The sequence below is a fragment of the Schistocerca cancellata genome, chromosome 5 (assembly GCF_023864275.1).
Source record: "Schistocerca cancellata isolate TAMUIC-IGC-003103 chromosome 5, iqSchCanc2.1, whole genome shotgun sequence".
NCBI lineage: Eukaryota > Metazoa > Arthropoda > Insecta > Orthoptera > Acrididae > Schistocerca > Schistocerca cancellata.
Genome location: NC_064630.1, coordinates 143,099,031 through 143,126,474, shown reverse-complemented (window position 1 = coordinate 143,126,474; position 27,444 = coordinate 143,099,031). Strand labels below are relative to the sequence as shown.

General features: G+C 41.9%; 1 protein-coding gene across 1 annotated transcript in view; it reads left to right on the top strand.

Annotated features, from left to right (window-relative positions):
* The window catches only part of LOC126188210 (cholinesterase 1-like), a 174,930-nt gene that overhangs the window by 127,108 nt on the left and 20,378 nt on the right, over positions 1-27,444 (top strand). Inside the window, exon 9 of the mRNA XM_049929760.1 lies at positions 24,393-24,522. Coding sequence (XP_049785717.1) covers positions 24,393-24,522 — 130 coding nt within the window. The remainder of the gene's footprint in view (positions 1-24,392; positions 24,523-27,444) is intronic.

Below are 27,444 nucleotides of genomic sequence, written 5' to 3'. Positions count from 1 at the left end.
CACTGACATTACTTTTGTTTTGGAGATGCTAATCTTCATACCATAGTCCTTACATTTCTGATCTAGCTCTGAAATATTACTTTGCAAACTTTCAATAGAATCTGCCATCACAACTAAGTCATCCGCAATGCGAGACTGCTTATTTTGTGTTCACCTATCTTAATCTCACCCAGCCAGTCTATTATTTTCAACATATGATCCATAAATAATATGAACAGTGGAGACAGGTTGCAGCCTTGTCTTACCCCTGAAACTACTCTGAACCATGGACTCAATTTACCGTCAACTCTAACTGCTGCCTGGCTATCTATGTAAAGACCTTTAATTGCTTGCAAAAGTTTGCCTCTTATTCCATAATCATGTTGAACAGACAATAACTTCCTCCTAGGAACCTGGTCATATGCCTTTTCTAGATCTATAAAACATAGGTACAATTCCCTATGCCACTCGTAACACTTCTCCATTATTTGCCGTAGGCTAAAGATCTGGTCCTGACAACCTCTAAGAGCCCTAAACCCACACTGATTTTCATCCAATTTGTCCTCAACTAATACTCGCACTTTCCTTTCAACAATACCTGAGAAGATTTTACCCACAACGCTGATCAAAGAGATACCTCTGTAGTTGTTACAATCGTTTCTGTTTCCATGTTTAAAGATTGGTGTGATTACTGCTTTTGTCCAGTCTGATGGAACCTGTCCCGACTCCCACGCCATTTCAATTAACCTGTGTAGCCATTTAAGACCTGACATTCCACTGTATTTGATGAGTTCCGACTTAATTTCATCCACCCCAGCCGCTTTATTGCACTGCAATCTATTGACCATTTTCTCCACTTCCTCAAATGTGATCCTATTTCCATCATCATTCCTGTCCCATTGTACATCAAAATCTGAAACATTACTGATCATATTTTCACGTACATTGAGCAACTCTTCAAAATATTCCCTCCATCTGCCCAAGGCATCAACAGGATTCACCAACAGTTTTCCTTACCTGTCCAAAATACTTGTCATTTCCTTCTTGCCTACCTTTCGAAGACTGCTAATTACACTCCAGAATGGTTTTCCAGCAGCTTGACCCAAGGTCTCCAACCTGTTTCCAAAATCTTCCCAAGATTTCTTCTTGGATGCTGTAATTATCTGTTTGGCTTTGTTTTTTTCTTCAACATAACTTTCTCTGTCTACCTGAGTTCTAGTATGTAGCCATTTTTGATATGCCTTCTTTTTCCTTTTACAGGATGCCATGACTGTGTCATTCCACCAAGCTGTTTGCTTCATCCTACCTTTACACACTACTGTTCCAAGACATTCTTTGGCCACTTCTAGTACTGTGTCCCTGTACCTTGTCCATTCCTTTTCCAGTGACTGCAATTGACTGCATTCAACTAACTGGTACCTTTCTGAGATCACTGTTATGTACTTGTGTCTGATTTCCTTATCCTGAAGTTTCTCCACTCTTATCCTCCTACACATGGACCTAACCTCCTGCACTTTCGGCCTCACAATACCAATTTCACTGCAGATTAAGTAGTGATCAGTGTCATCAAGGAATCCCCTGAATACACATGTGTCCCTCAAGCCTTCCTGAATTCCTGCTCTGTTATTATATAGTCAATGACAGATCTGGTTCCCCTGCCTTCCCAAGTATACCGGTGAATGTTCTTACGTTTAAAAAAGGAGTTTGTGATTACTAAGCCCATACTGGCACAGAAATCCAAGAGTTGTTTCCCGTTCCTGTTGGCCTCCATATCCTATCCAAATTTATCCATAACCTTTTCATACCCTTTTGTTTTAACTTGGGAAAATGTAATGATGTAAATTTAGGTTATTTTAGAATGAAGAACCCGTTTCAGTACCAAAGTTACTGAAATGACAGTATTAGAATTTGGTATGCTAACCCTTCAGTAAATGTACTGCAAAATCCTGTGACCATGTTGTTTACAACAGTTGAACAGATTGTAATGTTATTCAGTTATAACTATTAAAAACAAGTAAGCTCTCACTTGGTTATGAGTATGCTGCAATATGACAATCTACAGAATGTAAACATATTCCTGTAATCAAAATATCCACGGGTGTAATGCCAGTCTACAGTGTCCAACGGGCACAATATTTCGGCGATCATAGATGTCGCCACCATCAGCTGAACTGACGGACTGAGCTCCTGTGAACGTGTCGGCACGGAGATCGGTATGCTATGGCTGCTCAGAGGGAACTGGGTTCGGTCGCCGCCGCGGCCGATTTAAATACCCTCCACCCACGACGCGCTCCCTCCGCTGTCCGCGCCCCGCGCCACGGTCGCGCGGTGGAACAGATGGCGACGGCGTCTGAGATGACATCGGTGTGATAGCTCTGTCTGCCGTGGTCGTCACAACTATACGTTTGCTCGATTTAATCTTGATTAACCCAATCGCTGGTTCCCAAGCCTTGCTAAGATTATAGCCACAGTCACGGTTTATAAGGTTGTCATTGGTACGAATTTCCATGGCCTCTCTAACAACACTGTCCCAGTATCTTGACGTCTGAACCAGAATCCTCGTGCGTTCATACTCCATAGCATGATTTTCCGACAAACAATGTTCAGCGACCGCCGACTTGCTCGGATACATCAGTCGAGTGTGCTTCTGGTGTTCATGGCATCAATCCTCGACGGTACGCATCGTCTGACCAATATACGACTTGCCACATTGACACGGAATCTTCCTCAAACTGAGGTCATCTTTGGCACTCCCCACCAGTGCACGAGTTTTATTCGGAGGACAAAACACAGTTCTGACCCGGTGTTTCTTCAAAATGCGGGCGATTTTCCCCGAGAGTGCGCCTGTATATGGAATAAACACAGTGCCTACCTCCTCCCTCGTGATTTCATCCATCTCCACAGGTTGTGCTGTAGTGGTTGGGCAGAGAGCACATTGAATCTGCAACTCTGAGTACACATTTTTTCGAAATACAATTCTCAGATGTTCCAATTCCTGGGGTAGACTCTCTGCGTCAGAGATAGTGCGCGCCCTATGTACTAGAGTATTAAGTACCCCATTCCTCTGTGAAGGGTGGTGGCAGCTGTCTGCGTGCAAATACAGATCAGTGTGCATTGTCTTCCGATACACCCCATGACCTAGGGTGCCGTCAGCCCTTCTCTTGACCAAGACGTCAAGGAAAGGTAATTTACCTTCCGTTTCAGTCTCCGTAGTGAATTTGATGATGGGGTGTATGGAGTTTAGATGTGTAAGGAAGTCAAGGAGTTTATCCATACCATGTGGCCAGATGACGAATGTGTCATCCACGTAGCGGAAAAAGCAAGTAGGTTTCCATTCGGATGACGACAGGGCTTCATCCTCAAAGTTCTCCATGTACAAATTCACTACCACCAGTGAGAGTGGGCTACCCATGGCGACTACCTCCGTTTGTTTGTAGTATTCTCCATTAAAAGAAAATACGTGGAAGTCAAGACATGCCTAAAAAGTTCAGTGGTCTTCTCGTCAAACTTCTGACTAATCAATTCTAGTGACTCTCGCAGGGGTACCCTCATAAACCGTGACTGTGGCTATAATATTAGCAAGGCTTGGGTGGAGTGTATTTAAATTGGCCACCGCCGCGACCGAACCCAGTTCCCTCTGAGCAGCCATAGCATACGGATCTCCGTGCCAGCACGTTCACAGGAGCTCAATCCGTCAGTTCACCTGATGATGGCGACATGTATGATTGCCGAAATATTGTGCCCGTTGGACACTGTAGATCGGCAGTACACCCGTGGATATTTTAATTATCAAATACGTCAGGAGAAACTCAAGAATCACATAATTCCTGTAGTTGGACAGCTGTGAAATTTAAAGTTTTCACTAAATTTGTGCCTTCTACATCTACACCTACATGTACATTGATACTCCACAATCCACCATATGGTGCTTGACAGAGGGTAAACCATACCACTACTAGTCATTTCCTGTCTTGTTCCACTTGCAGAAAAAAAAAAAAAAATCCTCCAGGGATTCACATTTGAGTTCCTAAAGTGTCTTTATAACACTTCCATCCTGTTCACATCTACAGATCTAGCAGCCAGCCTCTGAATTGCTTCAATGTCTTCCTCTAAATCCAACCTGATATGGATCCCAAACACGTGAGCAGTACTCAAGAATAGGTCACACGAGCATTGTATATGTGGTCTCCTTTACAGATGAACTATACTTTCCTAGAATTCTCTCGATAAACTGAAGTCAGCCATTTGCTTTTCCTACCACAATCCCCAAATGCTCATTCCATTTCATATAGGTTTGCAATGTTAACCCAGATATTTAAACGACTTGTCTGTGTCAAGCAGGACACTGCTCAGACTGTATCCAATCATTACAGGATTGTTTTCCTACTTATCAACATTCTAATGGCTTTGGATGACGATTTAAGTGTGAAGTAAATATACTAACTTCCACTTCTTTTCTGAGATGACTTACTTGAGATGCTCAGCCAACCTTCCTTACTGGCAAGCTGGCTGCTGCAAACTGTCTTTTGCTTCTTCTCTGAAGTATGCTGCCAGGTACAGCAATTCCTTAAGACCCTTTCTACTTATTAAAATAAGTAGATGCACAAAGTTTCATTTCCTTCAATTAATGATGTATATTAAACTACAGACATATTACAAATCTCACTCTTCACATAAATATATACTGTTTAGTAAGTCTCTCGTGTCTCCAAATGTTGGAAACAAACTAATTTACATATAAGAAAAAGGTGGCTTAAACACCCTGACCATTCTCAACATGAATAAGAATACACAACTTCCCTTCAACAAGGATAAGACAAGAGTTTTTTCCAAGAGTACCTTCTCAGCTGTTCTCAATATTATAACGATGGTCACTGACACAATTATCACAGAATAACATAGAAGTTCCACGGTCCTTCTGCACACTTTCACTAAAACTTCCATGGATCGTCCGACAAGTACTTGTTGTTGCCATTTGACCGCCTTGTCTACGTTCTTCTCGCTACTAAATTTCAAATGTGCACACACAAACATGTGACGTGCATTAGGTAGGATTCTATCATCCCACACTCACATATAAAATATCGTGTGTTTGAGACAGTAGAAGGCCTAGTGTTTCTATAATTTGCACGAAATTCTCAAATCACTACAACAGTAACTTACATTTTTCTACATGTAGTCAACTGTCATTCATCACACCAACGAACTAGAACTTTTATCTAAGTCATCTTGTATCCTCCTACAGTCACTGAACTTCAGCACCTTACCATACACTACAGCATCATCAGCAAACAAGTGCAGGTTGCTGTCCAGCCTGTCTGCCAAATCATTTTTGTATATGTAGAGAATAATAGTGTACCTATCACACTTCCCTGGGGCACTCCTGACTATACCCTTGTCTCTGATGAACAGTCACTGTCAAGGACCCATACTGGGTTCTATAATGTAAGAATTCGTCAAGCCATTCACATATTTGTGAACTTATTTCATTTGCTAAGACCTTCTTTAACATCCTGCAATGGAGAAACATGTCAAATGCTTTCTGGAGCTCTAGAAATATAGAATCTGTTTGTTGCCCATCATCCATACAGGGCTATTACAAATGATTGAAGCGATTTCATAAATTCACTGTAGCTCCATTCATTGACATATAGTCACGACACACTACAGATACATAGAAAAACTCATAAAGTTTTGTTCGGCTGAAGCCGCACTTCAGGTTTCTGCCGCCAGAGCGCTCAAGAGCGCAGTGAGACAAAATGGCGACAGGAGCCGAGAAAGCGTATGTCGTGCTTGAGATGCACTCACATCAGTCAGTCATAACAATGCAACGACACTTCAGGACGAAGTTCAACAAAGATCCACCAACTGCTAACTCCATTCGGCGATGGTATGCACAGTTTAAAGCTTCTGGATGCCTCTGTAAGGGGAAATCAACGGGTCGGCCTGCAGTGAGCAAAGAAACGGTTGAACGCGTGCAGGCAAGTTTCACGCGTAGCCCGCGGAAGTCGACGAATAAAGCAAGCAGGGAGCTAAACGTACTACAGCCGACGGTTTGGAAAATCTTACAGAAAAGGCTAAAGCAGAAGCCTTACCATTTACAATTGCTACAAGCCCTGACACCCAATGACAAAGTCCAACACTTTGAATTTTCGGCGCGGTTGCAACAGCTCATGGAAGAGGATGCGTTCAGTGCGAAACTTGTTTTCGGTGATGAAGCAACATTTTTTCTTAATGGTGAAGTGAACAGACACAATGTGTGAATCTGGGTGGTAGAGAATCCTCACGCATTCGTGCAGCAAATTTGCAATTCACGAAAAGTTAACGTGTTTTGTGCAATATCACGGTTTAAAGTTTATGGCCCCTTTTTCTTCTGCGAAAAAAACATTACAGGACACGTGTATCTGGACATGCTGGAAAATTGGCTCATGCCACAACTGGAGACCGACAGCGCCGACTTCATCTTTCAACAGGATGGTGCTCCACCGCACTTCCATCATGATGTTCGGCATTTCTTAAACAGGAGATTGGAAAACCGATGGATCGGTCGTGGTGGAGATCATGATCAGCAATTCATGTCATGGCCTCCACACTCTCCCGACTTAACCCCATGCGATTTCTTTCTGTGGGGTTATGTGAAAGATTCAGTGTTTAAACCTCGTCTACCAAGAAATGTGCCAGAACTGCGAGCTCGCATCAACGATGCTTTCAAACTCATTGATGGGGACATGCTGCGCCGAGTGTGGGAGGAACTTATGGGCTTGATGTCTGCCGAATCACTAAAGGGGCACATATCGAACATTTGTGAATGCCTAAAAAAACATTTTGAGTTTTTGTATGTGTGTGCAAAGCATAGTGAAAATATCTCAAATAATAAAGTTATTGTAGAGCTGTGAAATCACTTCAATCATTTGTAATAACCCTGTAGTTTGCAGTATAAAATGTGAGAAATGGGCACACTGCACTTTGCAGCTAATGATGGACATCACCAATCATGCAATTTACTGTGTGCCACAGTTACATAAATTTACCTAAAAGAAACACTGCACAAATGTGTAGAAGCACATTCCAGCAAAAGATATGTATAACAACCAAAATAAAATAAAAGAGAAAAACGAATGTGGTAAATAGTAATTACTACAACTTATAATAGGATAAACAATGCCAACACTAAACTGTGAATACTCTCATTGAATAATGACATTTATTTATAAAAAAACAAAAGTTGGCAAAAATTTCATCACAAAAGAAAAGAAATTGCAATGGAAACTGTATAAAATGTTTACTGAGTCTACGGACTGAGAGCTTTGTACTGTGTCTTATTTGTGCATAGGCAGCAGTGTCTGAAGTTGTCAGCAGCTTCCCTATGGCGACGGTGTAATAAAAGTAGATCTGTTGGTGATAAAATGTATCAGTCTTCTAGCTGGGTATGTAATCCACTCAGTGTCATCTCTCTTTGAGTGTGTGCTGGTTGTTGTTAATTGCTGATGCTGTTTGGATTGGAATCCATTAGGGCACACCATTCACATTGCTGACACACATGCCACCACTCTTCATATCAAATAGACATTTTTGAAATAGTATAAAATTCACTTTAACTTGCTAGTCATGAAGGCAGTTCATCTGTTTTTAGCAAGTGAATCATCTTCATGAATTAACAATTTTACCAACCAGTTTCATAGGTAATAAATAGTTTAATGATTTCTGCAGTGACAGTTAATGATTCATCATGCATGAAAGTCTATTATGCTGCAAACAGAACAAGAATCTTAAAGAACATTGGTTTCCACAACTAACTGTACTGCAAAACAATTTGGTTCTAATGATCACAGTCACTGCCCAGTTGCATGTGCAATGTTAACATTTTGTGATGTTCAGGTCAATATCTAGTCCAAACCATGTTAAAAACATAAGAGCTTGGCATTATATTTTGTGTATGATTTTTTATTCAGTGTGAACCAACACATTATGGTCTGCTGCAGGGCAATCTTTGAGGTAGTCTTCCTGAGTTTCTGTGGCATATGCACATCCTCAGATGTATTTCCACCTAATAAAAAAGTGTAGATTCTTGATATTCATGCCTCCATTGCTTAAACTGGGGCATCCTTATCTGAATTTACTCTACTTTGGTGACCCCACTTTTAACGACATTGTCAGCTGTGGATTATTTTCTATTCTTGAACTCATTTTGCTTGCAACAACAATGGAGCCATCCTAAAACCTTAGTGCCAGAGACAAGGAAATACAAGACAGTGACTTACAAGGAGTTGAGTTCAGTACTTTGGATCAGCAATGACAACTCTTGCCTTTGGTTAAATGTGAAAGTGCCATTTTCTTGTGCACTGCTGGTGGTATCAACAATGACCCTCATGTTCCTGAACAAAGTATACCAGTTACCGACCTTCTCGGTAATTTTGGCAATGGATGCAACTCTTCCACAGACAAACAAGATGCCTCATACATATGACCAAGAAAAGACAGGGACTGATGTTTGATTATGCTGTACCTCCCATGTGGCATAAAGTTTCACCAAACATGCTCAGTTGCCATAGGCAGCCCATCCAGCCAGGCCATGTGCAGATACTTTCGTGGGTTTCCCTTCTGCACTTTCGCCTTCAAACAAGAGCTCGTCCATCATCACCCTTCAACCAATTGCAGTGCTGCATGAACCTCAGAATTTTAATGGCAGTTCTGTGCCCCATAATTCACAACCCTAGCTGCCGCGCTTTCACCCAGAACAGCCAGATATGTGGTTTGCTCTCACTTAGTGGATTCCCCACAGTCAAGGCATTTCTGATGATACCTGCAAGTTTGTCACCTTACTGTCCACCTGGGCGAGCATGCCAACCTTATAAGTGATATATTGTCACCCCCCACCCCTCCCCGCAGCTATTAGCAAATATGAAGTGGTGAAGACTGCACTCATTCACTGTCTTGCCTGAACACCAGAATAGCTACATCAAGTTATCAGTGATAAATGCTTCAGCACCAGAACACCTTTTCAACTTTGGAGACATCTCTGGCATTTAATTGATGTGGCACTCATGCAAGACCATACCTTGTGGATGCTGTGGCTTCTAAAGTTACCTCCTTATTTACAGCTATCAGTGATCTCACATCAGCATGAATCATTTGAAAGAAGATAAATTTTGACAGACAGACTTCTTGCAGTGTTACAACATGAACAATGCATTAATTCAATGGAAAACAATGACCAACCTCATCCCAGTCTTGGAACAGGCCGTGACACATGGCAGAAGGCAACCAAATGGTACCAAGCACAGACAGAAATCACTGAGGATGAGGTAACTGCCACCTGCCCCGTGAATGACCTTCAGCTAACCAGAACAAAACAGATGGCTAACCAGTAACAACACATCGCTCATTGGTAAAAGGCGTAACCACGCCTCTGCTGTTTTCATGCATGTTTGGGAAGTAAAACTTGCAATAGCATGACACCTTACAACCACCCAAATAGGAAGAACAATCTTGAGTCGGTGCTCCAGATTGTTGGACCATTTCAGGCCGCCCGCTGCCTTGACATACAAGCCAATCTTGTTGCACACATCTTCATGCAGTAGTCTCTGTGTCCTGGCTCACACAGGCAACCAATATTTTCTTATTGGCACTGGTGAGTATCATCCCATGTGATCTACCACCAACAGGGAAAACTGTATCGGCATTGCAGCTCTGTGCAGTGAATGATTCACACATTGCAATGTGTGGAACCACATCTTGAATCTTTGACTTCGGTTCACAAGAAACATTCTCCTGGCAATTTTTCATTTCTGATGTTAACAAACCAGTATTGTAGGCTGACTTTTTAAGACATTTTCATCACTTTTGCAATTTGGGATGTGGAACTTTTCTACATCATAACAGCAGATGTTCCATGATGGGAAATATCAATGCTCCTCCATCCCTCGTGCAACTGATAAGTAGTGACCCCAACTCGCAGACTGTCAGTTCTGTCGACACAGAAAAACAGTGTCAAAAGATACTATGCGACTGCCTGTCATCAGCATTGTAATTGCAGTGAATTATTTAGCACATTATATGCAACAAAATTTTCACATCTACAGACAATCTCACCCCTGCACATATGTACTTTGAAGAGATCACTCAGGGGCAGCCTCATCACAAATGAGACAGCGGACACAGGACAGCCAGTAGCAGACACTCACACACCATTGAAGCAGTCTGCAACAGCATTACCAGCATCAGTACAGTTCACTCAAATCTATCATTGTCTGTTGCCCATGTTCCTGTTGTGTGTGTTTATCCCTAACTGCCAGATTCACATGCACAGTTCAGACACTGTGCTAGAGTGAAAAACTTTATAAAATAAATTGAAGGCTGTTACTACCAGTTTGACTTAAAGACACTTTCATTAGTGCTGGGTAATGTTTACATGGGTAAATTTGGTTTTAGAGGAGTTATTGCAAGCCAGGTTAGACAGTTCAGAGTCCTTGAGCCTTGCCCACCCAGCTCATACCAAAGAAGGGTAGCACCTGTAGACTATGCAGCAACTATTGGGATCATAACTTCAACATGATACTGGACAGTTATCCTGTCCTGAATACTGAAGACTTCACACATTATTTGTCCGGTGCTTCTGTGTTCATTGTGTTGTATTGTAAGAAAGCATATTTGCAGATCCCTATGAACCAAGAGGATAGGATGAAGACAGCTATCACCACCATTTTTGGACTTTATGAATTATTTTACATGGCACATGAACGTCAAATTGCATCAGAGATTCAGGAAAGATTCATCGACAATGCTCTTTTCAAATTTTTCATCTGCTGTGCTTACTTGGATAGTATTTTAGTCTTTTCAGCTTCCAAAAAGGAACACGATGAGAGTCTTATTTGGTTTGCCATGACAGCTTACAACCTACACTACAACACACTGAACTTATTTGTCACTTACCTTGACAGCAGACCTTTCATGTATTACATAAATTTATTGGCAATGATAAATTTTTATTGTAGACACCTGCCTAAAGCAAGTGCCACCTGGGCACCTCCTATAAACACATTAGCACATTAGCAGTCTGGGCAAAAGAATATTAGGTGACCCTGCAGATCCAACAAGCATTTGAAAAAATTAAAGCCTGCCTTTCTCAGGCTGTAACACTGGCATACCCACTACCCCCTAGCCATCTGATAATCACCTCTGATGTGAGCAATTTAGCAACTACTGCTGTTTTCCAACAGCAGACACGCAACGTTCACTGCATTTCTTTCTCAAAAAGTTGATAGATTCTCAGCATAAGTGGTCAACCTATAAATGTGAACTGTTGGCAGTGCACAGAGCAATATGGTACTTTAAAGATGATGCTGGAGGCAGACCTTACACAGTCTACAAGGATCATTGCCCACTATTAGATTTTATTTTCAACCCAATAAAAGGTTGTTGTCCATGGAACTTTTGCCATTTGAACTACATTATGCAATTGACAACAGACATCCAACATCTTCATAACATGGACATATGTCATAGCTGAATTCCTTTCAATATCAGTGCTCTCTCAGTAGATATTGATTTTGCTCACTTGCAGCAGTGCACCTTCAACATGCACAATTAAGTGACAACATAGTGGGATTGAAACAAAATAATAAGTAACCAGTACCAGTTTTGGGCCCTTAGTCCCCCTTTTTCAGAAGGTTGTAGCTCAGGGTTGCCACAGGTTCTGGAAATCAGGGAATATGAGAGAATCTTAAACACATCATGGAAATATCAGGGAAATTTGAAAGAAACACTGCAAAAATCTCATTTTTATCTCAATAGATGAAATGGTTTGTTTACTGAGGTGTCATACTTAATTACTGGCTGGGTGCAGCTGAGTACATTTGCTGCATCCCTACTCCCTCACTAGTACTGCTTCTCCTCTTCCTACCATTCCCCTCACCACTTCTTGCCACTAACCTAGCAGCTACTGACGAGAGGCATGGAGGCATAAGGAGTAGTTTGTTTGGATCTGATTCTCAGAGACTGCAGACACAGTGGCCAGAGACGGCCGTCATGTGTGCATTAGTTGTGTCAGTGTGTGTGCTCTCATTCTGACAAAAGCTGTGGCTGAAAATTTAGTATTGAGAGCGTGATTGTCTTTTCTACATGCCTGTCTGCAGCTCAGCAATCATCTTTATGGTGAGTTGCCACCCATCCTCATTATTATCGATTCTCAGAGTATTTTAACAAGTTATCTGTTGCATGGATTGATCACTGTGGTCTCATTTTATCAACATGCTGTCTGTGGCTCACGAATAGCTGGCCACATGAGTGGATTTCCATGACGGGCCAAAACCACAGGCCATTTCTGCAGGTATCTGCTGACCTGGAGCCATTTGGTTCCCACTAATGTGCAGGCCCTGCCTGTCAGATCTAGTCTCACCAACCTGCTTGCAGCCAAGTCCATTTGTATATGGCATATAAAAAGTACGGACAATATGAAGAAGAAAATTATGTCAGTCGCTGGTGGTTTGTACACTATATACTCATATATTTCCTGAAAGAAAAATCACACAATACCTGTAAAATAATAGATATAATACAGTGGGTAATAACTGACACTAACAAACATAGTAGAACCAACATTTTATTGACGGTCACCTACAGTATTGGTTTACACAAGTTCTGCCCACCTTGTACACTTCTTTCAAGAGGCCTACTTTGTTTCTGAGCTTATTTTTTAAATTAGTGAAGGTATTTTAAATCTTTCTAGGGGCTTCAAAAAATGCAGACTTTATCACCAAATGTGTTTCGTTTTATAGAAATAAAAACATCAGTTGTCTTAATGAAACACATATACCATTTGGCCTGCTTTCTCCATCTAAAAACAGTTCATTACAAAAGATGTTATGTTAGTACTCAAGATTATTGCTCACATCAGCAAATGCCATCTTGTTGCATATTTTATTTTTAGATATTTCCTTGTTTGCACTATGGTTCCTTGTACTGTAGCTGCAAAGACAGATTGTCAACTTACATCTTAACATAATCTTTAGATCTCAAAATTTGTCAGGGAGCAATGCTAAAACTTGTCTGTAAATCAGGGAAACATTAGGGAGTTTCACTTGGTGAAACTTGTGGCAATCATGTAACTGTCACATTATTTGTGAGTGTCAGTCATAAGATGTATACAGCAAAATGCTGTGTTCATGCAGTTCATAGTGTCCTTACACACACTGCACACCTTAAAATACCACCCATGGAGGCACATGGCTCTCATAAAACCTTCATCCATGAAGCTCTGCGGAACTGTAATCACGCCATGCTGTGAGACAATACTGTCCTACCAGCATTACACCTGCCCTACTCAGATGCACATAAAGTGATTACATGGAGTCACAACATCTTTGACATTTTACTGTATTGCAAATGGACTACTGTTATATTCAATAGACTTAAGCTGATGTCAATCCTGCTCAACACCACTGACTTACCTGGAAGTATGATTACTGAAATAGATGACATTCTGCACATTGACCCAGATGACAACAAAATTATAGAACAAGTAGACTTGAACCAGTTATGGTCTGAGGAGATCTCAGTTGAACTTATTGACAAACTTGTGGCGGCAACAGGTATGGATGATATATCTCCACCATTGCAAGTTCTATGACTCTCTAACCAAATGGCCTACGCCATCTTGCTTGTGCAGTTTGCTGTATGATTTGTTATAATGTGGACATCTGCATGAAAAATACTGTCTTACAGAAATGAGTGTGTTTCCTTGGGCTACAACCCAACAGAAATCCCACAGTAGTGATCCCGAGTTAGAATTTGTCTGTCATTTCCCCTTAGTGCAAGCATTTTTGCGTCTTCCATGCTTCATCAGTTTACAAAGTGGACAATGTCCAGTGTGTATCACGAACATTGCCAGGCCAATTTCTACCCCTGCTGACCATTTGGCTCCTCATTGCACTTTACAGGTCCCCAGGTGATGTGAACAATGTGCTGCGTGATGATACTAACTGTGGTTTCCACCCCTCTGAACATACCCCAGCTTGTCATATTGACAGCCTGTTGGGTATATTTTACCATGTTCCTCCACGCACGTCCACAATTATCCTATACCAAACATTTCTGACTTCAATCATCTTCTCGCAGGTGCTACAATTTACAGTGTACTTGATTGCAAACGTGCGTATCACCAAACCCCATTCGTACCCCAAGACATTCCAAAAACAGTGATTATCACTCCCGTCAGGTTGTAAGTGTACAGTTTCATGCCATTAGAGTTAAAAAACCCTACCCAGATGTGGCAATATTTTATTGACTCTCTCTTGCTCCAGTTCGACTTCTGTTTTGTATATCTCGATAATGTCCTGATCTTCAGCAAAACTGGACAAGATCACCAACTTGATAGTAAAGAACACTCTCTCATCAAATGGAGTCTAGATCAATACTAACAAACTGCGGCTGCACCAAAAATCTGTCCAATTCTTGGGGTACACATTCTCAGCCACTGGTATACACCCTGCTGAATTGAAGGTGCAATCAATCTTATCCATGCCACTCCCTACCACATACAAAGAGCTCCGTCAGTTCCTGGGAATGATGAACTACTACTGTCATCATTTGCCTGCAGCAGCTAACACCCAGGCCACCCTCGCTAATGCCCTCGCTGGCAAGCAAATTTCAGGGACTTGCCCGGTTCTGTAGACAGATCCAATGCATGCTGCCTTTCAGGCCCTGAGAGACTCTCTCACATGAGCAGTCACCCTCACTCATCCAATCTCAGATGCTGAACTCTTCATCACCACAAATGTCAGTGACTCCATGATAGGTGCAGACCTACAACAACGCCAAAACTACGTGGTCACATCACTTCAGTTCTTTTCGAAGAAACTTTCACATGCCCAACAAAAATTCTCAGCAGTTTATGATGTGGTGAAACACTTCCACTCTGCCATTGAGGGCCAACCTTTCCACATCCTGACCAATCATAAACCTGTAGCAGATGTCATACGCAACCCCCTCTCAACTCTGCCAGCTGTGTGGTATGAACAAATGTTGCATGACTGCCTATCACCCCCACGCAAACGGACTGGTAGAATGGTTACATTGCACTTTCAAGACAGAACTGCAGTATCACGACAGTCTTTGGACTGAGGCCCTCCCATGGGGGACTCCTCAGCCTGCTGTCACTGTACAAACCAGAAATCAAGAGCACCACGAGTGAGTTTGTCTGTGGTAAGAAACTGCAAAAAGGTGGGAATTTAAGGAGATGGGACCTGGATAAACTGAAAGAACCAGAGGTTGTAGAGAGTTTCAGGGAGAGCATAAAGGAACAATTGACAGGAATGGGGGAAAGAAATACAGTAGAAGAAGAATGGGTAGCTCTGAGGGATGAAGTAGTGAAGGCAGCAGAGGATCAAGTAGGTAAAAAGATGAGGGCCAATAGAAATCCTTGGGTAACAGAAGAAATATTGAATTTAATTGATGAAAGGAGAAAATATAAAAATGCAGTAAATGAAGCAGACAAAAAGGAATACAAACGTCTCAAAAATGATATCGACAGGAAGTGCAAAATGGCTAAGCAGGGATGGCTAGAGGACAAATGTAAGGATGTAGAGGCTTGTCTCACTAGGGGTAAGATAGATACTGCCTACAGGAAAATTAAAGAGACCTTTGGAGAGAACAGAACCACTTGCATGAATATCAAGAGCTCAGATGGCAACCCAGTTCTAAGCAAAGAAGGGAAGGCAGAAAGGTGGAAGGAGTATATAGAGGGTTTATACAAGGGCGATGTACTTGAGAACAATATTATGGAAATGGAAGAGGATGTAGATGAAGACGAAATGGGAGATAAGATACTGCGTGAAGAGTTTGACAGAGCACTGAAAGACCTGAGTCGAAACAAGGCCCCAGGAGTAGACAACATTCCATTTGAACTACTGATGGCCTCGGGAGAGCCAGTCATGAAAAAACTCTACCATCTGGTGAGAACGATGTATGAGACAGGCGAAATACCCTCAGACTTCAAGAAGAATATAATAATTCCAATCCCAAAGAAAGCAGGTGTTGACAGATGTGAAAATTACCGAACTATCAGTTCAATAAGTCACAGCTGCAAAATACTAACGCGAATTCTTTACAGACGAATGGAAAAACTGGTAGAAGCTGACCTCGGGGAAGATCAGTTTGGATTCCGTAGAAATGTTGGAACACGTGAGGCAATACTGACCTTACGACTTATCTTAGAAGAAAGATTAAGAAAAGGCAAACCTACATTTCTCGCATTTGTAGGCTTGGAGAAAGCTTTTGACAATGTTAACTGGAATACTCTCTTTCAAATTCTGAAGGTGGCAGGGGTAAAATACAGGGAGCGAAAGGCTATTTACAGTTTGTACAGAAACCAGATGGCAGTTATAAGAGTCGAGGGGCATGAAAGGGAAGCAGTGGTTGGGAAAGGAGTAAGACAGGGTTGTAGCCTCTCCCCGATGTTATTCAATCTGTATATTGAGCAAGCAGTAAAGGAAACAAAAGAAAAATTCAGAGTAGGTATTAAAATTCATGGAGAAGAAGTAAAAACTTTGAGGTTCGCCGATGACATTGTAATTCTGTCAGAGACAGCAAAGGACTTGGAAGAGCAGTTGAACGGAATGGACAGTGTCTTGAAAGGAGGATACAAGATGAACATCAACAAAAGCAAAACGAGGATAATGGAATGTAGTCAAATTAAGTCTGGTGATGCTGAGGGAATTAGATTAGGAAATGAGACACTTAAAGTAGTAAAGGAGTTTTGCTATTTAGGGAGTAAAATAACCGATGATGGTCAAAGTAGAGAGGATATAAAATGTAGACTGGCAATGGCAAGGAAAGCGTTTCTCAAGAAGAGGAATTTGTTAACATCGAGTATAGATTTAAGTGTCAGGAAGTCATTTCTGAAAGTATTTGTATGGAGTGTAGCCATGTATGGAAGTGAAACATGGACGATAACTAGTTTGGACAAGAAGAGAATAGAAGCTTTAGAAATGTGGTGCTACAGAAGAATGCTGAAGATAAGGTGGGTAGATCACGTAACTAATGAGGAGGTATTGAATAGGATTGGGGAGAAGAGAAGTTTGTGGCACAACTTGACTAGAAGAAGGGATCGGTTGGTAGGACATGTTTTGAGGCATCAAGGGATCACAAATTTAGCATTGGAGGGCAGTGTGGAGGGTAAAAATCGTAGAGGGAGACCAAGAGATGAATACACTAAGCAGATTCAGAAGGATGTAGGTTGCAGTAGATACTGGGAGATGAAGAAGCTTGCACAGGATAGAGTAGCATGGAGAGCTGCATCAAACCAGTCTCAGGACTGAAGACCACAATAACAACAAAGACCCAAATGCATTTTGACATTTCCCTGCCCTCCCCATCCAGTCATACTCCTCCCCCATTCCCGCTCCTACATGCCCTCCGATCTCCTTTCATGCAATGTTACTTTTCTCCATGACCATATAGTCTGGGCCCCACATGCCTCACCATATTCACACTGATACAAAGTCATAAACTGCACCGGCACACCTCGACCCAGCGTCTTCCACGCCCGAAGACATGACACAGCCTCCTAGCACTGAGGACTCTCACTCAAATTATGACTCCCCAGAGCTGCCACTGCAGCCCTCACCCAAACATGCATCTGCGTCACCATCAATGCCATTCCTCGGTTTTTTGCCCTCTCTCTGTACCTCCTCCCCCCTACTCTTCTACTCTTTTCAGTAGTTCTGCAAACAGACATCCTGCCCAAATGTGTGGTGCATGTGACCATCCTCATTGACGACAACCACATCTTCATCCTGCTGCAAGACAACTCACCTCACCTGACCAGGGACCCGGTTTGTTAATCGATCGCCAGCTCCCAGCCACTCCTGTGCGGGGTCAACCACATGCCCCTCCAAGTTATGATAACCCCCTAGGGAGAGTTACAGTTCGAATGCTGCCAGCCAATCATGCTGGGGGCCAATGTCTCATCTGCCCACACAACCTACAGTAAGTCCTGCCTCAGCAACCTCTGGAGATGGACATCCTCATCACATCACTGCTGTCTCCCTCACCGCCTTCACCGTAAAACATGCCCCACTTCCACTGCACTCAAACCATGCTCCACACTGCAGGGGCAGCTGTGTGGCAGCAACAAGTACGAATGATGTATCTCCACCATCACAAGTTCTTTGACTCCGTAGAATGGTTACATTGCACATTCAAGACAGCGCTGCAGTATCACGACAGTCTTTGGACTGAGGCCCTCCCATGGGGGACTCCTCAGCCTGCTGTCACTGTTCAAACCAGAAATCAAGAGCACCACGAGTGAGTTTGTCTGTGGTAAGACCCAAATGCATTTTGACATTTCCCTGACACCCCATCTAGTCATACTCCTCCCCCGTTCCGGCTCCTACATGTCCTCCGATCTCCTTTCATGCAATGTTACTTTTCTCCATGACCATATAGTCTGGGCCCAACATGCCTCACCATATTCACACCGATACAAAGTCATAAACTGCACCGGCACACCTCGACCCAGTGTCTTCCACGCCCGAAGACGTGACACAGCCTCCTAGCACTGAGGACTCTCACTCAAGTTATGACTCCTCAGAGCTGCCACTGCAGCCCTCACCCAAAACATGCATCTGTGTCACCATCAATGCCATTCCTCGGTTTTTTGCCCTGTCTCTGTACCTCCTCCCCCCCTACTCCTTTTAGTAGTTCTGCAAACAGACATCCTGCCCAAATGTGTAGTGCATGTGACCATCCTCATTGACGACAACCACATCTTCATCCTGCTGCAAGACAACTCACCTCACCTGACCAGGGACCCAGTTTGTTAATCGATCGCCAGCTCCCAGCCACTCCTGTGCGGGGTCAACCACACGCCCCTCCAAGTTATGGTAACACCTTAGGGAGGGTTACAGTTCGAATGCTGCCAACCAATCATGCTGGGGGCCAATGTCTCATCTGCCCACACCACCTACAGTAAGTCCTGCCTCAGCAACCTCTGGAGATGGACATCCTCATCGCATCACTGCTGTCTCCCTCACTGCCTTCACCGTAAAACATGCCCCACTTCCACTGCACTCAAACCATGCTCCACACTGCAGGGGCAGCTGTGTGGCAGCAACAAGTACGAATGATGTATCTCCACCATCACAAGTTCTTTGACTCTGTAACCAAACAGCCCATGCCATCTTGCTTGTGCAGTTTGCTGTATGATTTGTTGTAATGTGGACATCTACATGAAATATACCAAGTCTTACATAAATTAGTGTGTTTCCTTGAGCTACAACCCTACAGAAATCCCACAAACTTCTTATTATGGAAGGAAAGCAAGGTGAGAAATGCATCCATGATGATACATTCCTAGGAACATTATCCTGATGATACAGACTCTCGTGAATGTTGATCTGGATTCCATCACTTCCACATTTTCAACAGATGGGGTTCTCACAGTCAGGCCATTAAAAATGGACTCAGCTCCATCATTTTACATCAGAGCAAGACACTGCTATGGCACCATTTCCTCTCTTACTTCCAGAACTCATCAGCCTTCTGTTTTGACTGACCTCACCAGTTACCACCTCACCTCTCACAAACCACCTTTTTGGACTGTTACCAATCGTCCACACTCCACCTATGCAGCACAATGAGAAATGTCCCAGTTATGCCTCTTCATGAGCAGTCAGCCACAGCACAACTGGTCTCATGCTCCTTCATGAAGATGAGGTCGTTAGCAGCACCATCCATCCCCCTGTGTGGTGACCCAGCATGTGATGCAGCATGAGGAAACTTTTTGGCCAGCACTGTGGCTCCACCACAGGACAGTCTTTGAGCAAGTCTGTCATGAGCTTTTGTGGTGTACGCATATCCTGGGATGCATTTCCACCTGTAATAGAGTGTAGACTCACAGTATTTACACAGTCTGTTATTTAATCTAGAGCATCCTCACCTTTGTCAATTTTACAAATGGAACAGATACTTAGAAGAATTACATGAGACAAGAGATGTTTGAGTGTTTTGGATTTGGAGGATAAAAAAGAATTAATAGAAGAGGACAAAGGACTTTTCATCATTTTAGAAGCAGTTGAGATGGAACTTACGGACATGAAATGTGGAAAAGCAATTGGGGGAGAGGCTATTCTGATTTAACTCATCAAATGAAAGACAGAAATACTGAATTTGTGCAATAACTTTTGTGATTAAGGTAATGGCACCAATATTGAAGAAAATAAATGCACAAATTGTACAGAATGCACTAAGATTACAGAATATAAGACACTAAGTTTGATATCTCATATGCCAAAAATTCCTCTAAGATTAATGAATAGATGTATGAATCAAAATTTGAGAGAAAATTGGATGAAGAACAGTTGGGCTTCAGAAAGCACAAAAGTAGAGATGCAATTGGATTCTTATGAATAATTGGGCAAATATTCCTAGAAAAAGGTAGGAAGTCCATGTAGTTTTTGTTGACTTGGAGAATGCCTTTGACAGAGTTCAGTGGATTAAAGTTTTAGGTATCCTGAAGGAGATCAGAATTAATTGGAAGTAAAGGAGTAAAATAAGCTATTTATACATCATACAAAGACTTAAAGTAAGAGCTGGAGATAAGATGACAGCAGGAATTAAAATTGGCAGAGGATTTAGACAGAGCTGTTTTCTTTCACATACTCTGTTTAGTATCTGTTTATGTGACTTAGTTAAAAACTCTTCCAACAAAAGTGTGATGTGACAGTAGAAAGAAGGAAAAGAAAATATATAAGATTTGCTGCTGAAATGGTGTTGCAGAGTGAAAGTGAAAATACAGTTAACAACTTGTTGTAAGATCCGAACACCAACTGTGAGGTATGGGCCATGAAGAATAAGAATAAGAATGAGAATAAGAAGAGGAAGAAGAAGAAGAAGAAGAAGAAGAAGAAGAAGAAGAAGAAGAAGATGCAGATAGGGGAGGTTGGTGAGAGAGAGAGAAATGTGTTGCAAATGGAGGAGTATTTTTAGTGGTCTGTCAAATATACAATTAAGGTAAAGATTAATGAAGTATTTTGTTTGAGGTGTTAAATTGTATGGTGTGTAAACATGGACACTGCACCTGAGGCAGGAGAAATGCTTACAGGTTTTTAAGATGTGGATCTTGAGAAGAATGGAAGATGTGAAATGAACAGATAAAGGAAAGAATGATGTTATGTTTTCACAGGGTGAACAAGAATAGACAAATTGGAAACTACGAATAGAAGAAAAAGAAATTGGCAGGATTCAGTTAACTGACAACATAAGCTAAATGTATCTGACAAAGCTATGAAAAATGTGATGGGATGAAGAATGCTGAATTTGCTGCAATGGACCTGCCTAATAGGTAGAACACATCACCATCAACAAATAGAAGAGCAGATTAAACAAGATTCAAAGAAAGTCCCAGATGATCAAAAATGTCTGAAAACTATCAAGGAAGAACTGAATAGAATGGATGTCACACTCACTGAAAACCCTATTTTATGTGCACCTTTTACTAAATAAGGAATGGACAAAGCTATAAATTAATTAACAATGGATTATTTTTTCCTGGAAAATTATACCTGAGATTGGCTTAAACATTTCTGCACTGACTTTCTGACATCAGGACAGATCCCAAGTTAGTTTAAAATAATTGAAATTATTGCAGTATCAAAGACAGTGAAATCCAGTGAAGACACAGCAAGTTACCATCCAATAACACTAAATATATGTTATAACTTGCATGTGATGCTTCAGATATAGTAGAATATGCCAACTGGTTGATAACACTATTCCTCTCAAACATGCTGGCTTTTAAACACAGTTGCTGTAGACAGGTTCTATCTTTGATATCTCACACTGAGTTATAGAATTACAGAAAGGCCAGAAACAGCAGTGGATGTGACTGGTACTTGGGACTTTGTATTGCTAGATGGACTCATGGTGAAGTTGAAGAGAACAGTTCCATCCCCAAAAGTTAACAGGCTCTTGAAGAAGATGATAATAAATCAATCACTATTGTGCAAAAAACTATTAAGTCATTCTGACATGACAGTAATGATTTCACAGTAATTCTACTATGCTGGTAACGTAGTACTATGCGACCAACAAAACACCCATGAGAAGGACTTTGAACAACTGAATGTATATTATGTGCCAAAATCCAGCCAAAATTGTGAAATTGAGCATTCCATTTCAGTTACCACCTGGCTGACACAAAGCCAAATGTTTCATTTTGCAACAAACAGATATACCACAATGATCATACAAAATACTTTGTTGGAACCATGACAGATTTACTCACTTTATTTCTCTTGGGCCTGCAGCATTGTATATGTCTTGTAAGGACATTATGTATTTGAAAAACCAATTATGCTGCTATAATGCAATCAGAACTGCTCAATAAAAACATTATAGCAGTGTAATTGTTTTTTCAAATATATAATGTCCTTACATTGCTGCTATAACACAATCAGAACAGCTCAATAAAAACATTATAGCAGCGTAATTGGTTTTTCAGATATGTTATGTCCTTACATTGCTCACTTTACATGTGACAAGGGTGTTATTGACCATATGCCTGCTATATGAGCCTTTACCATTTCTTTCTGTCAAGCGCACTGTTTTTCCATTTGGTATTGATGTTCATCCCAGCTATGTCCTTCAGAGTGTTCTCTCGTCATCTAATTATGGGTCTTGCTCTTCTTCTTGTTCCATCTATTGTCCTGCAGAATGTTGTTCTAAGTAGTCTGTTCTCCATCATTCTTGCTATGTGGCCAGCCTAGCTCGACCTTCTCTTCTTTAGCATGTTGATGATGGTACAGCTCCCATAGTTCTTTATTGTTTTCATATCCTGCAATCCATGTTATCTTGATCAATTACATGTCTAAAAATTTTCTTTAGTTATTGATTTTCAAATATTAGTTTCTTCTCCTTCTTTCTTTCTGAATATTGATGCTTCACACCCATATAATGTTTCTGGTACAACAGTTGACTGATACAAGCAAGTTATGAAGTTAGTACTAAGTTATCTTTATCTTAAGATACACGTAAAAAATGTTTTGTTATCAGCTTGATAGAAGGTCACTTGTAGCCACATCAAGCATGGTGTTTTACTTTATTGTTTATTTGTCACCTATTCTGTTCATAACACATTTTGCAGATGGTATCCACATATACCACTGAATGTACCTGCAAAATTATATTGTTGTATGACACATAGCACATAGTTCAGGAGATCTGATGTCCAAATATTGAGATGCATGAGAAACCATATTTTGCTTAAAACAGAACAGAAATTACCCAGACTATGACAATCAAATGTTTTGTAATGAGAGCACTTAGTGACTTCCAAGAAAATTTCTACATAATTTCAAATATTTTCTGAATTTCGCTAGCTTACATGCTTAACTTGAAATATTTAACATGTTAAGTCATTTATGAAGTAATCAGAAGTTTGAATCTGTTTTATACATGGAAATTAAATTACTTCAAGAACGAGGGGTGTACTGGTTTGTAACTAAGGGGCCAAAGTTTTCTTTTGTGTAAGTAATACTGTTTGAACTCTTTGAACAGTTTCTTCCAGATTTTTTCCCATAGCTAAAATATTACTCTTGGATACCAACAGGAAGGTAATTAATGTAGGCTGTGAAAAGTATGTGTTTCTTGCACACATCCTTGTGTTACATGACTAACAATATGTTCCATCTCTGTATCAAGGATATATGATCATGCTAAAACATTTTGTGTTCTTGTTGGCATAACTTGGCACTCCATATAATGTTTGTCCAGCAAACAATTCAATCTCTGTTCCTTTCCAATATTTCTCTCCTCTTTCCTTTTCTTAATCCTTGTCTCTTCTTCTTTCTTATACCATCACTCCTATTCTTTTATTATTTCTTTTGGGACAGTTTCATTTATTCTGCTTCTGTGATAACTATTGTTACTATATTACAGTTATTAATTATTTCATAACCAGTATAGTTTCACATTAGTCATAATAGCCATAACTGCTACAAAAGTTGCTATTATTTTTATCATCCCTGTACTGTTACTATTATTATTGGAACTTGGAGTAGTTTTATTTCAATGAAGAATGCCTGGTTCAAAGAAGGAAATCATCTAAAGGCTATAATGCTTTGTAATAAATACCCAATTAAATTAACGTTCCAGAAATTAAAAAAAAAATAAAAAATAAAAAAAATAAAATAAAAACGGCAGCCCATATTTCATTTAGCAGTCAAGTATAATTTAAAAATAGCTTTACTTTTTCTCATTATCAAAAAGCATAGCAAATTCAAATGATTTCCACAGTATAGGAAAATCAAGAGATCTTTTATATCTACTTTTGTACTAGGTGAGACAATGATTATTAGTATAATAATTGTACACATGTTGTTAACTATTAGTAATGTTGTAAATATTTGATATCCCAGATGATGAGCGACTTGTATTTTGTGGAGCCAGTGGACTACCTTGTACGAATTCTGGCAAATCAGACAGTACCCGTTTACTACTATCATTTCTCATACAAGGGACCACATGCTGCATATCCACAATATTCAGGTAATTTATTACATTTTTGATACTGTTTTAAAGTAAGGAAAATTTTATCATGCTAACAGAATCTTCCATCGGTTCTTGGTAAAACAACATTATAATAAATGAAAAGCACCAGTTTGCTTTTGTTCTACAATATTGTAGAACAAAAGCAAACTGGAGCTTTTCATTTATTAAGGAAAATTTATTTATTTAGGAACTTGATTTTTGAAACTGATAATTTGGTCCAAATACATATTGGATTTGTGAATTTTCCAAGTAAATTTTCATAAAGACATTTTAATTCTAACAATGATTTTCCAAAACAAATATTTTCATTATGCCACCATGCACTAATATACACACCACCATACAGCAAGAGCTTCAGAGGTGGTGGTCCAGATCGCTGTACACACCTGTACTTCTAATACCCAGTAGCATGTCCTCTTACATTGATGCTTGCCTGTATTCATTGTGGCATACTATCTACGAGTTCATCAAGGCACTGTTGGTCTAGATTGTCCCACTCCTCAACAGCGATTTGGCATAGATCCCTCACAGTGGTTGGTGGGTCACATCATCCATAAACAACCCTTTCAAATCTATCCCAGGCATATTCTATAGGGTTCATGTCAAGAGAACATGCTAAGCACGCTATTTGAGTGATGTTGTTATCCTGAAGGAAGTCATTCACAAGATGTGATTGATGGGGAAGCGAATTGTCATCCATGAAGGCGAATACCTCACCAATATGGTGCCGATACGGTTGCACTATCAGTCAGATGATGGCATTTACGTATCGTACAGCTGTTACGGTGCCTTCCATGACCACCAGCGGCATATGTCGGTCCCACATAATGCTACCCCAAAACAGCAGGGAACCTCCACCTTGCTACACTCGCTGGACAGTGTGTCTAAGGCATTCATCCTGGATGGGTTGCCTCCAAACATGTCTCCAACGATCATATAGTTGAAGGCATATGCGACACTCATCGGTGAAGAGAACATGATGCCAATCCTGAGTGGTCCATTCAGCATGTTGTTGGGCCCATCTGTACTGCCCTGCATGGTGTCATGGTTGCAAAGATGGACCTCGCTGTGGATGTCAGCAGTGAAGTTGTGCATCATGCAGCCTATTTCACACAGTTTGACTCATAACACTATGATCTGCAGCTGCACAAAAAGCATTATTCAAGATGGTGGTGTTGCTGTCAGTGTTCCTCCAAGCCATAATCTGTAGGTAGTGATCATCCACTGCAGTAGTAGCCCTTGGGCGGGCTGAGCGAGGCATGTCATCGACAGTTCTTGTGAAGTGTCGGCAGAAGTGCCAACACTGTTTTGTTGAGGAGACCGAAATGCACGCTATAAGCTCACGCCGGCTGGCGTGAGGTCTGAAACAGGATACGTAATGAATGCTATAAAGAAAAGTACGTAGCTTCTGGAATACTTAACTTTAATCCACATTTGTAGAACATCTCTCGTTACTGTACAGGCTCTATAATCACAATATCAATTGGTAATGGCGCCTTGCTAGGTTGTAGCAAAAGTAGCTGAAGGCTATGCTAACTATCGTCTCGGCAATTGAGAGCACTATGTGTCAGTGAACCATTGCTCGCTAAGTCGACTATACAACTGGGCGAGTGCTAGTACGTCTCTCTAGTCCTGCCGTGTGGTGGCGCTCGGTCTGCAATTACTGACAGTGGAGACACGCGGGTCCGTCGTATACTAGCGGACCGCAGCCGATTTAAAAGCTACCACCTAGAAAGTGTGGTGTCTGGCGGTGACACCACATTGCTCCCCCGCAAATCGGCGAACGGTTGTGTTATAAGGCTTCCGCCCGCCGTGGGGAGGACCCCATGTTGACGTATGCAACGAGGTGGGGAGCCTAACAACAGGCGAGGCTGTGCCACCCGCACCCGGCCATTCGGTCCGAGGGGAGCTAGGAAACGCCTGAAAACCTAGTCCAGGGTGCACGCCAACATGCGGTGTTTGCACCCGTCAATAGTCAGGAGGGGCCAAAGGGTTGACCTCCATTGAGTCGGAGCACCCGACTGGAAAAGACGACAGCTGGTCCGGAGCGGGCAAGAGTTCCATGGCGGAGGACATCTGGTCACAGGAAGCGATCGGCAGCGCGTGACCCAGGGAGGCGTCCGGCGGTTGCAGCAACGCGTCCACTGCGGGCTGCGCCGGTGGCGGCTGCGGCGGTGGTGCGACGCCATGGGGCAAAATGGAAGGCATCGTTGGTAACACCTGGGGATGAGGTGAGCCAGTAGATGGGTCCCCAGGGCGCCGACCGGACGGCACCGTCGCTGAAAGCAGATGGGGAGCGGCAGAACCCGTGCGACGACAGAGACGCAGCTGATTGAGATGCCGACGCACCTCACCAGAGGCCCCCAAAACCAGATACATCGCGCGGCCGAGGCAGCGAAGAATGCGCCCTGCGAGCCAACGCCGTGAACCGCGATAGTTGCGATAGTATACAACGTCGCCGGGAGCAAAAGCAGGTGTCTGCCGCTGCACAGGAACCTGATGTGGCGGATGCAGCAAAGACATCAAGGTTCGATGAGGGTGACCATGCAACAACTCAGCCGGCGAGCGACCATCTCGGGGCTGAGAGCGATACGAAGACAAGAAGAGCAATAACGCGTCCTCCTGAGAATGCGACTCTTTCAATTTCAACATCTGTGACTTGAAAGTCTAGACCAATTGCTCAGCGGCACCGTTTGACTGCGGCGAAAACGGCGCGGGTGTCAGATGTTGAATACCATTGGCCTTGCAGAATGACTGAAATTCTGTGGACATGAATTGTGGGCCATTGTCGGAAACAATAGTCTGTGGTAGACCTTCAATGCAAAAGATAGCGGACAATGCTTGGATGGTGGCAGAAGACGTCATGGAAGACATCCGGACAACAAAAGGAAAATTACTGAAGGAATCCACCACAACCAA